This window comes from Pelecanus crispus, chromosome Z (genome assembly GCF_030463565.1).
Source record: "Pelecanus crispus isolate bPelCri1 chromosome Z, bPelCri1.pri, whole genome shotgun sequence".
NCBI lineage: Eukaryota > Metazoa > Chordata > Aves > Pelecaniformes > Pelecanidae > Pelecanus > Pelecanus crispus.
This window is the reverse complement of record NC_134676.1, coordinates 82,542,599-82,555,607: the sequence shown is the minus strand read 5'-3', so window position 1 is coordinate 82,555,607 and position 13,009 is coordinate 82,542,599. Positions and strand designations below refer to the sequence as shown.

The window sequence follows — 13,009 nt, the reverse complement described above, 5'->3', positions numbered from 1 at the left end:
TCTATTTATCCAGACTTCCCTGGTTTGGAGGTTGAGAAGACATTGTGGAGAAAAGCCATTACACACTTGTTCTGCTCCTATATATTTACCTATATTTTAATAAGTGACAAACTAATACGCCAGTGAATGCAATTTGAAGGGAGAAAAATATTAATTTTTACCTCTGGAATCCCATCCATCCTTGTCAGAAGAGTAATTATGATCTCTCTTTCACCAGGCTTAAACTCCAGAATCCCTGTGCTTCCATAAAACTCATGATTGTCTCTTGGTTCTACAGTGTAGCGTAGAAACTGCCTGACAAGACTTCCTCTACTGCGGACAATCTGCAGTTCAACAGACTCCCCTTCCTGTAAAAAAGAAAATTCAGCTTTTTTCCAGCATTTTGCTTTAACTAAGCTGTCCATAATGATTAAGAGAAATGACTCAGATAGCTACCTTGATACTGTAGGGACCTCTGGAAGAGGGAGAAAATTCAAACACTCCTCCAGGATCATCATTTTCCAGAATAATAATTTCACAAGTGGTAAACCCATATTTCAGTATTTGATTTTCCACACTGACCCTGAGAAAGGAAGGCAAGAGGGGGTTTTGAGTGACAATTCTGTTTGGCAACTTAATCTACACCTATGCAAAGGAAATCAGAGTACTAATGAATTTTATGAATAAATTATGAAAACAAACAATTACCTGCAAAGAATGAAATAAATTAAGAAAGACACATCAGTATGTTTTATCCATTTGTAAAAAAACCTTTCCTTCTGAAGCAACTTTGTTTTCTGATTATTTTTTATAGTTGGTGATTCTGGGTATTTTTAGGCACATATGCACACAACACACAGGAAAAGAAACAGAATTGTACAGTAAAGAGTTAGACTTAGATTCAGTATTACTTTGTATTTATATCAAAACACACAGGATAATCCAAAATCATTTAAACAAATAGAAATTACATTGACAGCTACATAGTTTTACCCTCTTCTGCAAAATGTATTATAGCTGCAAATAGGAAGAGACTTGCACCTCAGTATTGCGCATTTCATCCTCACCTGTGTGTTAACCTGGCTTGTGTAAGATGTGGACACTACCTGTAGGATCCCATTTTGGCTCTAGTAAGTATTGGACCTACTCCCAGTAGCTGAGACTCACTCACTTTCTCCTCCCTTACCGACAAACCTGCTGCCTAAAATACGGTGAACGGTGCAGGCATGATCAAATAGTGCTCCTCTTGGTGGAGGATTTCTCTCCCTGGGCTACCTCTACAGCATCTTGGTCTTACTCATGGACACGATTGGGCCATATCTGACAAAAGAAGGAAACCTTGCACATTTCTTGTATTCATTTCCTCAGATGTGGTAACTTTCAACGACATTGTTTTAAGTTCATTACATTAAAAATACAAGAAAACATGCTACTGAAGGATGCATCAAGAATGCACCTTCAGACTGACAGTTTGGATATGGCTTATTACATGGTGTTTTATGTATTTAGATTCCTGTACATCTTCTGTTTCCTGAAAGAAAGTTTCAATGAAATCTTGGTCCAACATATTGTAAATACTTTTATGGTTTCACTGTACTAGAACACAGAATTCACCAAACCTATTTCATGTAGAAAGAAATGTGATCTACTATATCCAATATTTGAAATCAGTTCCAGAACTGTTTCTACAAACACTCCACAAATAACTGGAATGACCCCCTGCCCCCCCCCAAAAAAAAAAAAGAGCAATGTATCTTGTAGCAAAGTCCACAGGCAGAATACAAGATGCAAAACAGGAAATATCTATTTAATAGGGTAACATCATGTGTATTGCACATTAAAAAAAATATGTCAGCAGACACAATCACTTGTGTTAACATAAACTAAATGTAGGTTATTTAAAAACAAGATAACAGCTCATCTTTGACCACAGAAAACTTCTTCTCTATAATTCTAGTCAGTTCAGTCATTTAGTTGGAGCAAATTGCGTTTGTGGCAGTTTAAAACAACTAATCCATTATTGCATCAAATGCTCAAATATCAAACACTAAGCCATGCATTCATAACTTTCATGATTCACGGATCCTAAATAAAGAAACGCCATCATGCCAGAACCTCATGCCATCAGATTAAACACCAAAGGCCAAGCATGCATTGTCTGAAGAGATGCAGAAGATGTGATTCCTGAGAGGAAAAGAAATGATAAAAACAGATTCTGTCCAAACCAACCACTTGTAAAACAAAGCACTGATTCACTGAAGACAAACCACAGTTCACTGCACTTACCCAAAGTACACGACAAACCTTTCTGTCTCTACCCTGTCAACACAGAAAGAAAGAAAGGGGATGGGGGAAGGAATGAAAGTGCCACTTGCTAGAATTTCAATAGTACTGATCTCAGAAAAGGATAATAATAATTAAAAAAACCCCACAACACAAAGCTTTCTTTTTCCTCTCCAAAAGCTTATAATGTTCATTTTATGGGAACCCTACTTGCTTGGCACTTTCCTGTTGACAAATGCTAGCAAGTGGGCAGTTCCCACTTAGAAGAAATGACTCCATGACCAATTCAGCATGTCAAGACCCATTCATGGCATATCCTACCAGTGCCTCCTCCAAAAGCTCATTTACTGCCGACCTCTGTGCCTGCTCACAACTGCACCAGCAGCCCACATTTATAAACAGTCCTTTAATTAAGAAAAAAATCTACATGCTTCCATGATATGTTATTTCATCAGTCTGCCAAAGTAGTGATGCAAACAGGTAAGAGCAGTGGGAGTTGTAATAGTCATATATCAAACACTACTTTGACACAAAATCACATCAAACTTTTTGATTTGTGATGATTTTTCAGTTAATCAGAGTAGCAAAATAAAATAATAAATATAAAAATATAACAAACAAAAATACAAAAATAAGAAAAGAGTATTTGCTAATCTCTAAATTGCTTCAATTTCAGACAAGCACTTACAATAAAACTACCACATCAAGTCAAATGAAAGGGCAGTATTATTCTGCAATGGCAAGCATGCATTTTGGCTTTCTTAATCTAAAATAAATATAAATTAAATATAAAACCTGTACCTTCTATCAAAACACTGTAAACAGATTACCACAGAATTTATAAAGTGAAATTCTGACTTCACTAATCTCAAAAAGAACTCAGATTTGGAATTCAATAGAGATAAAAGTTCACCCAAAATTCTGAGAAAATAAAGCAAATACACTTGCAGATACATTCTTTCAAATAGGAGATCTGAATTAACAGAAATTTGTCATTGATTTCCAGTGAGGCTAGATTTTAAATCCTACACATTGAGACATTCTCCCTTCCTTCAGAAACATATGCAAAAATCTTCCAAAACTGTCAAAGTACTAATATAATGAAAAGATCAAGGAGGAAATTCCAGAGTTGGTAATGCTAAAATTTAATTATATAGCTAAGCTATTGGTAATATAATTTACAACAGAGAATACAAATGAACCATTATGTCAAGTGAGTTTTTGATATGTATGTACAAGTTTAAGTAGTTAAGACATAATTATTCATCTGAAAGTGAAAGGTCATGCCAGAAATAAAATCTCTTTCATCTTCATGGAGTTACACTGCATGAGTCCATACACAGTTTGGACAAAAAAGCCTGTTCAAATGAACCGAGGAGTAGTGCTAGAATCTAATATTGTGTTGTAATGCACAATGGCAGCACTACAGAAATCTGAAGAGGGTAGCAGACGTGAAATGGCCACAAAGTACCATGAGGTGGACATCTTGAGCATCTCCAGGGGTTCTTTGAAAGGGCTGAGAAGACTGGCAATACTTTATTGCTTTAAAACACAGTGTAAGTCAGATTGGAATCTAGAGAACTTGCAGGTCAGAAAGCGACTAGTCAGATCCAGCCCATCCACTGCTAAAGGAAACCATTGGTCAGGAGGTTTCTCCATCTCCATTTTCATCACTAGGATCAATTTGTTTATTTATTGATTGATTGATTGATTGATCGGACCATGTTTTCTCTGCACAACTGGCCAGATTGCTATCACTGTTCTGACACAGTAAATGCTGCTTACTATTAAAAAATGGCATAAAATAGCCTATGCAAAAATAGAATAGAAGCACCTAGGCTTAGGCTTCTAACTCCGAGCTGCTGTTACCTCAGCACTGAATGGTGTACACAGCAGGATCCCTTGTGTCTACGCTCTGAGGTACACTCATATAAATTCTCATAACATCCCTGGACCAGGACACAACAGGTGACTTCCCGGCTCGACCTTGGATTTATCTCCTCACTTTGCCCTGCCTCGCAATTGCTGGGCTGTGCCTGACCCTGGTGACCATCCTCCAGCCTAAACCTGACATGTGTCCCTGGCTTGACCTGCCCCACCATCATGACCTTGCCTGATGACCTGGCCTCCAAGTTGCCCCCAGTTACCTGCTCCAGCCTGCTCTCCCGCCTTGCTGGGAGTGGTGGGATGGGCCACTGCCCAACCAGCCATGTTATCAGGCTGGACTCCTGGCTCTACACCACCACACAGCCCCCAGGCCACCAGCCATCAGCTTTTGCTACATGCCCTGATGACCTCCAAGAACAGCGGACTGTTCATGTACAGTCCTTTTGTCACAGATTGAAGGTGTCCAAACTGCCATGGATTGTACAGGATCAGGTTAGTCCTGTTTCACTCTTCGTGGTATGTGAAACCATCTCTTTAGGCACTCCTGTAACAGCAGCGTGGAAGTGGAACAAAAATGGCTATTTAGAACTTCTAAAACTCATGGTTTGGTCAGGTGAGGGCATTCAGAAGTAACGCTAAAAGTTAAAACAGCTCCTTGTACACGGTTGCCTAGCCATACCAACGAGTTCCAGCTACTAGAGAGAGCTCTTGACCAGGAGTAAGGAGATCCTTCTCACTGGGAAAGCCACTTGCCTATCTGTCTCCTCAGCTGTAAAACAGCTATCTGTGGATGTGAAGTTTCATTTTATCACAGAGGATAAGCCCTGGTAATGTTTATGATGCTAATGTAAGAAACACAATCTCAAACTGCGTAAGTGTGTAAAAAAACCACTTTCCATATGACAAATCTTATGTGAAACGACTGGTCATTAGGGAAATTCTTTCTTTAAAAAACCCTTAATTACTATTTAGCAAGAACTACAGATTAATTAGGACAAATAACAGTAGCTTCAAAATGTTTCTTGCACTTTTTTAAACACATAGTACTACAAATTATCAGAAAGAAGATTTTTGACTGACTTTAAAGTAAGATGGGAATTTCAATGTTATTATGAACTAAATACCACTGCAAATAAAATAATAATTATTAAGAGATGCAGCATGGTTGAATTTGACAGCTTTGGACCAAGAATTGGAATTCTGTAGAAAGTGAATGTTTTGAAATACACCTGAGAAACTAAATTGCAACTGTGAATGTGGATTGCTGCTACTATTAAAAACACTCTTCTCTAAAAAACGTTCTTTTCTATCGGGGTATCTCAGAAAAGGTGCATTCAGATTGCCTGTGGAATTTTACTCAATTTGCTTCCTTGCTTTGTAGTCAGTGTTCACCCGTTTTTCAATTTTTTCAGGATTATCTACTGATTTAATTAGTGGCAGGACCTAGCTTTAAAGAACAGTATTAAAGTTGGATTTGCCACATTATAAATTCCACAGCGCTTCCCATCAGAGGAAACACCTTTCCTCCAGGTTTAATCCACAAATTATTTGATTTTGGAGGCTATTTTAATTTTTGTTACTCATAGCAGCAGATATATGGTGTTATTATTTTGAAAAGTAATAGAAGCTAGCAGTAGGTGTCCAGTAGCACTCTTTTCAACATTCTACTACTATTTTCAAATAACTTTTTCCCCATCTAAATGAAGTCTGACCAAACCCTTGAAGAAAAATCCAATGGTTTACACTGAAAGAGGTAATTCCTATAGTATCATACATATTACTTAATGGAAAAAGTACTTAAGACAGACAGATATGGTTTTGAAACAGACACTAGCCACAGAAAATCACCAAGTTAGGAGAAAATCCCAGCTCCATTAAACAGTATATTAGTGTTTCTGTGCATGCCAGTGCATACAGCAACCCACAACATACAAGCATCACCTGCACCCTGAATTAAGGACCATATACAGTATGCAGTGCTTTAAATGGGCCTTCTATGATTTGCTTTTTGACATGAAGTAATATCTTAAACACAGAAATGTTAAAAAACTGTAAGACATTTCATAATGAAATAGTCAAACCTATGTTTTGCATTTGCAATTTTTTAAAAATCTGTTTTCTAAATTTACTCAAGACAGAATTTCAGCCTGTGGAAATTTGTATTGCATCACAGAAATCACTAGAACTAGAAAAATCCCCACTTTACATTGCTTCAGTTTTGCTTCATTATATATAGTAAATGAGGTTTAGGTCATAACATATGTATATGAATATGTTCTGGTATCCTAAATTATATAAGTCATGACTCAAAAAAAAATTTGAGCATAAGAACTATTTAAATAGTCATCTGTTCATAGAGTATCACTTTCACAAATTAAAATCAATTTCTCAGCATATTGCTGTTTGCAGATCCCAAAGTCTGCAAGTTCTCATTCTCACCGGTACTCACTTAAGAGTGCAAACACAACCCACGTGCTCTGGAGGTCCTGGCCCTCCTCTTGTGCAAACTGCCAAATCGGTAACTGTGTATCTGCACCTTACTGAGGGGATGACTACTGCCAATAGGAGAATACATTGTGCAGAAGGAAAAAACAACAACCAGATTTTTAAAAAACTGATTTCTATTTGTGCTTACCAGGTAAAATGAACAGCCCTAGTATGTATATATGCTTTCACAAAGCATACACACAATTTCCATGGCCTGTTCCACCTACATTCACCAAGATGACCAAGGCCTTTTCTTTCCCATACAGATTTCACTACAGATATCTGGCTTTATTTATGTTTGATCTCAATTCAGGCCTATTCAGATATAGGCAGGCATTCAACCTGAAGCTGCTCCTAAAAACAGAACATATGAAGAAGCTTCAGCAGGTACAGGATTGTCTTGCTTCTTTATTATTCATCTGTCTTCTTTGGAAGCGTATTTGTCATGATATACATTGGCCTCCAATTTGTGGACATAATTCAGAGTTATTTTAAATATCTATGGCCCATGGACAGAAGCCATAGAACAAGGAAAGAAAACACTATTTTTAATGGCTTGGAAAGTTTCTTTTATAGTTATGGATGCAATTAAAGCTTGTTTAAAATGTAAACTGCCTTAACAACACCACTGAGTTGTAAATAATACATCCTTGTTAGAACTAATTATTTTTATTATTTTATCCATGCTATTATTAATTGCAGTAAATAGAATGCTTATGAACGTATTTCTATGTCTATAGTTTCATTAAAGTTCTTACACGCTCTATTTTCCTACAGACTTATGCTACAATTTATAGAACAGTACAAGCACATCCACAGCACAGTGCATCTTTGTTTTCATGCTAATTCACTGCTGCTGTGAGGTGCTGGCTGCCAGCCTTGGAAACTGAAATCTTCTGTTCATCCAGAAAAGACAAACTATGCAGAAAGCAATACCACAAGCTTACACACATAACCCTGCCAGTATCCTTCAACCCTGATTTGAAGAGTCCTCTACAGTACTGAAAGGATGATGATTGCAGTCATTTCATTCTTGGCTTCTGCTAATGTTAAAGTTGCCAAATTTCACTCATAGCCTTGAAGAACACTGTCCAGATCTAGAGGAAAGTTCAGATTTTCTCTCTTCCTTGTTTATTTCTTTTTCCAGGCGAGACCACCTGTTCCTTACTTCACTCTTCGACCTTGCCAAGTGCAGGAGAGCTGCTTACTGCTGGCACACTTTTTACCAGCCACTTCAAGATCAGCAGAACCTGCTACTCCCACTGTGCATAGCAAAACCAGAACATTTGGTCAGCTGCCAGTTCAATCCTCACTGCAGCCATCATTTTCAAGGCATAGCCTAGGGCTTCTACTCAGAATAAATGGCAGAAAGCTGTTGTTACACACATCTCCGGAGCTGTCAGAACTTAAAAAGCTAACCTTTTACACTGTCCACTTCCTCTACCTACTTATTTGTTTCCTACCCTTCCACTCCCACTTTTTGACCACCTCACTCAACTTTGTCACAACTTCCATCATCATTTCTAATCTTAGTTTCCTGCTTTGTGCCAGAGACTCTAATGAATTCCTTGAGGTGAACCAGGAAAGCAGAGACCTGCTTGCAATAGTCTCCATTGTTTTTTGTCTTGATCAGGATGGTCATTTCAACATAGTGAGTAGCCAAGGTAGCATGAAATAAGTCATTCTGCACTAGATGCATCCACTAGACAGCTGTTACAGAAGCAGGCCAGTCCTGCAATGGAACAACATCTTTTCTGTGTGATAGAATGATGTTCAAAAAACAGGCTTTCCGAAACAGGATCAGCAGTAGCTTGAGGAGCTGGTTGCTGGTTTGCTAGTATGTAATCACCATGGGTATCTGGTGTTGAAGCTCCCAAGAGCTAGTTTGCATTTCCTATATAGGACAAAACCACTTCTGCATAAGGTAGGGACTGTGTAAGTAGTAGGTGTTCAATGTGGACACTGCTGCTGGCAGACCCCTATTAGTATGTTTCCAGAAAAAGCAGAAAAATGTACCTTAGACTAATAGAAGGTAGTAGAAGAAGTGCTGGTATTTCTAAACTAGATATACAATTGAGTTGTCGAAAGCAGGACAGAACACATAGCCAAGATTCTCTTGTTTAGTAAATCAAAGAGGGAATACACTCCTGGATGTGAACTAATTTAAGTATTCTGAGTAGTGCTCACATGCAGAAAATAGCATCTCCTGAGGTCCCTTACAGCCTTAATTACCCTATAATCCTGATCTCACGCAAAAGGGAGACTGCAACACTGTGCTTCAGAAACACCATTGCTCTCTTTGTAGCGAAAGACTGTGGTAATGGTCACACCAGGCTATTTTGGAAGCCAGGAGTTGTGATGGAAGCAAGTAATTATCAAGAGCAAGCAATACTGAATGTGCAGATCAAACAACTAAAAAGCTGATCTAATTCTGCAACAACACCCCAGCTATAAACCTTTTTCTGACAGAAACAGACTTATGTGTTGCTTTCTACTCTTCATTGTAGTTTTCTTGATTATCTCAGTAAATATTACTTTTCTGAAAAGATATGTGTTATAACCAGGAGCTATAACTAAAGATCAAACTTGAAAGAACTTTCTAAATAGTGTACATTATTTTCATCACAATATAAACAAAATTAAGTCATTAGATAGTAAATACAACACAGCTTCTTACACTGATCTCCAGTCAAAGAAGAATCCATACACAGTCTGAATCAAGGGCCTAATATTCCTTCAGGCACTTATGAACACAATACAGGCAATACCTCCTAATTAATAATTGTTATATATAAATTGGGTATTACAACTGATACATATGCATAGAGAATAAGGTACAATACCTGTCCAAAGTTAATAACACAGTTTCATTCATTTCAGGTATATCATCAGCTTTAATAGTAATGTTGATTGTAGTATCACTTTGTCCAGATAAGAAAACAACAGAGCCATTAAAAGGACTTATGTCATCATGAGTTACTGCCTTTTGGTTGACACCAGAGGGTTTCAAACTCCAAAACACAGTTGCTTGACCATCAGTTCCATCTCGATGCAATACAATGGAAACCTGTGAAACACATGAATCTGTTGTGATTTGTGAAACTAGATGCAAAAACAATTACCCCCTTGCAAATTACAAATGAATATGAGCCTCAAAACTTTCAGCTTCTTGTTTTTACTCATACCTATGTATATGATATGAAATCAAAGATGGTGTATCAATGAAAATGTGTACTGAATCTTATCCTTTTAACCATTCATCAGTTACATACTCAGACAGTGGACATGACAGATTTATACCACAAATCACTAAGCAACCATAAACACAAAAACCCTTGTATGACTGATTTAATCAGTGCCCACCTCTTCAAGACACAACCTAGATTTTAAATATAACTATGATAATTACTCTGGTTATTATAGTAGAGTGCAAGCTGTACTCTGCTTAAGGTAATTAGCAGTATTAAACTGAGAATGAGTTATTTGATTTGGGATTTGTGGGAATATTTCAGTGAAAACAGCCAGGGAAAAAAGTGAAAATGTATGAAAAAAAAATTAAAAAAAAAAAATTCCAGCTGAGACTAAGGCACTCGTACGGATGGTGATGCTTTTGAAAATGCTTCTTTGGGTTCTCAGAAACCTGAAAAGCACAATTGTTGGAAAACACACCCAGCAAGCCAAAAAATATGTTCACATATAAGTCAGTCAACTATAAGGTACACAGACATTTCCATGAAACCTAGGACCAGTATCAGTCCTACTTTACATTACTACCTTTGCAGTTGGTGAGAGAGATTAAAAATGTCTGCAACATCTTTTGTTTTGTGTGAGTCAAGATCTAACTGGTTTTGGATGCTTACAGAGAAAGCAAAAATCAACCTCACTTTTCTGATAATGACTAACACATTATTTCAGACCTTCATTCTACGAGCACTTTTTTGCACCCCCCCCCCCCCTTTTTTTTAAGCAAGGGAATATTTGGGATCAGGCACAACCTTAGAGGAAGGATTTTCCTCACATTAACTTTCATATGTTACACTGAATATAGCAAACTTTGCTTTCTCCAAATAAATTTTCCATAGTAAAGGACAATATAAAAAGGTTTACTTACCACTGTAGCAGCAGAATCTTCTGGCTCAGAAAGAATAATTGGAAGATTGCCAGTAAAGCCTATTTCTCCATTTGCAATATCTGGAGTAATCCTCAGAGAAATATTTCGAACCTCATCTAATCTAGGACTTACAGGTGGGACTAGAGGAATACTATTCACCAGCTCAACTTTGTCCAGCTGTAGGAAAAAGTAGTAAAAAATTGAGAAATAAGAAGGCTTAGCACCAAGTCAGAACAACTCTGACATTTCCAAAAAAGTTTCATATGCAGGGAGCAAAACATCTCCAGAACAAATTTCTCTTAGTGGCAACATTGCTGTTACAAAAATGTGCAAGTAGATGTGTCAAAGAAATAAAGTGGATACCACTGAGCTTTGTCAGCAGAATGGTATACCTCTCAGACAAATCATGTTTGTATACACTACTAAATGTATGTAGAGGGAGAATGAACCTTCTAGATCAGCCAATTATTACTAGACCTATGAATAACAGTATTGATGTGACAAATGGCCCAAGCTATTGTCTTAACCTCATTTTTTGTGCCACGCATTGATAAAAATCTGCTGAAGTCACTGGAAACATAATAATTTACAGCCTCTGATGAAGCCAAAGAATGATACAATCTTCTTTCCTCTCTCATACAACTTTAAGGACTTACCCATTTATAATAACTAATACATTAGAATTGCATTCAGGACTGAAAACCAGCACAGTATTTCAAAACTGTAGTTTCCTCTTGTGTTACCACATTTCATAGAATCATAGAGTCATAGAATTGTTTAAGTTGGAAAAGACCTTTAAGATCATCCAGTCCAACCATTAATGTAACATTACCAAGTGCACACTAAACCAGTTAAGGGTAGAGTAACAACCCCACGCCTCCTGGCTTGGTGGCTGGATCATTTATAATGAAAGTAAAAACTAGGAATCATTAAGATTGGAAAGGATCTCTAAGATCATCAGTCCAATCATCAACCCAACACCACCATGCCCACTAAACCATGTCACAAAGTGCCACGTCTACACATTTTTTTGAACTCTTCCAGGGATGGTGACTCCACCACTTCTCTGGGCAGCCTGTTCCAATGCTTGACTACTATCATTAGTAGCTATATATTTATATATATAAGTAGGAAACAGATTAGAAGAATCATAATAGATTCTACAACATTGTTCTGATTTCTATACAAACAGCACTGCTAAAGGATTCTTTCTTTTCCTATGTGTGAATGCATTTGTTATCTCTTAGCCAAACAATTTGCAAAAATATGAAGTGGCAGAACTAGCTGAATCCCTACAGAGAAAAATGAGCTTATCTGAAAATGATGTTCTGCTGGAAAAACCCAGCATGCATGGGTCACTTGCAAATTATAACCTAAGGCCATTACCATCTCATAGCATTTCAGTTGGACGTATGAAATGCATTTCTGATGGTTTATCAATACTAAGAAGAAATAGAAAAATGTTTACCTTTTCTTTGAATGGGATGTATCTCTCACTAAACCCAGCAGCAGTACTGACATAGTAAGGAGAGCAGTACTTGCCTGTTTAAGTATTTCTTTCAAATATAGTGTATACCATGTGATTCTGTCGACATGCATCATTATAATAAATGTTTCTGTAACTGATTTGCATATACTTCTGCAAACATTTTATTGGGGCATGAACCCCCAATGACAACCACCTTTAACTCCCACAAGGATGTTTTTTGCTTGGAGTTATCAGATATTATCATATAGTAAGGTTTTATTGCAGGAGGGGGAAGTGGCCTTATTTAAATCCATATAGTGACCATGAATCACCATTTCAGCTGATGAGTTTTAAAGCCCTTCAATTTTTAAAACCAATCCATATAAAATACTTGGGCTGTATCATACTTCATTCTACCATTGCTTGAGTAACACACAAAAGCATTCATGCACGTTTTATTTGATGACAGATGGAACTGTTTTACAAATACCGTATTCAGTAATTCATTCTCAATCATACCAGCTAGTTACTGAGAGTCTGAGGAATAGATGGTGGGAGTGATTGTTTTGCTTGTTTTCTAAGCTTTCTTTTAGAGTAGGCCCTGACCCTGCAATTAATGGTATGCAGGTGGACCACTGTGTAGTTGTTAGCTCGGTAAAGTTTCTGAAATACTACACAGCTGAAACAATTCACTTTGTTAAGTGCTCCTGATCCTGGACAGTAACTTTGAGATTAATGTAATTAATAAAGAACCAAGACTTTTTTTTTTTAGATCAGTGTTTCCTTTTAAAGCA

At 37.2% G+C, this 13,009-nt stretch overlaps 1 protein-coding gene across 1 annotated transcript in view; it reads right to left on the bottom strand.

The window, feature by feature from the left end:
* ADGRV1 (adhesion G protein-coupled receptor V1) overlaps positions 1 to 13,009 on the bottom strand; it is a 321,657-nt gene that overhangs the window by 291,971 nt on the left and 16,677 nt on the right. The window contains exons 10-14 of the mRNA XM_075727117.1: positions 10,748 to 10,924; positions 9,480 to 9,703; positions 2,266 to 2,298; positions 436 to 562; positions 162 to 347 (exon numbers count right to left, since the gene is read on the bottom strand). Of these exons, the coding sequence (XP_075583232.1) occupies positions 162 to 347; positions 436 to 562; positions 2,266 to 2,298; positions 9,480 to 9,703; positions 10,748 to 10,924 (747 nt within the window). The remainder of the gene's footprint in view (positions 1 to 161; positions 348 to 435; positions 563 to 2,265; positions 2,299 to 9,479; positions 9,704 to 10,747; positions 10,925 to 13,009) is intronic.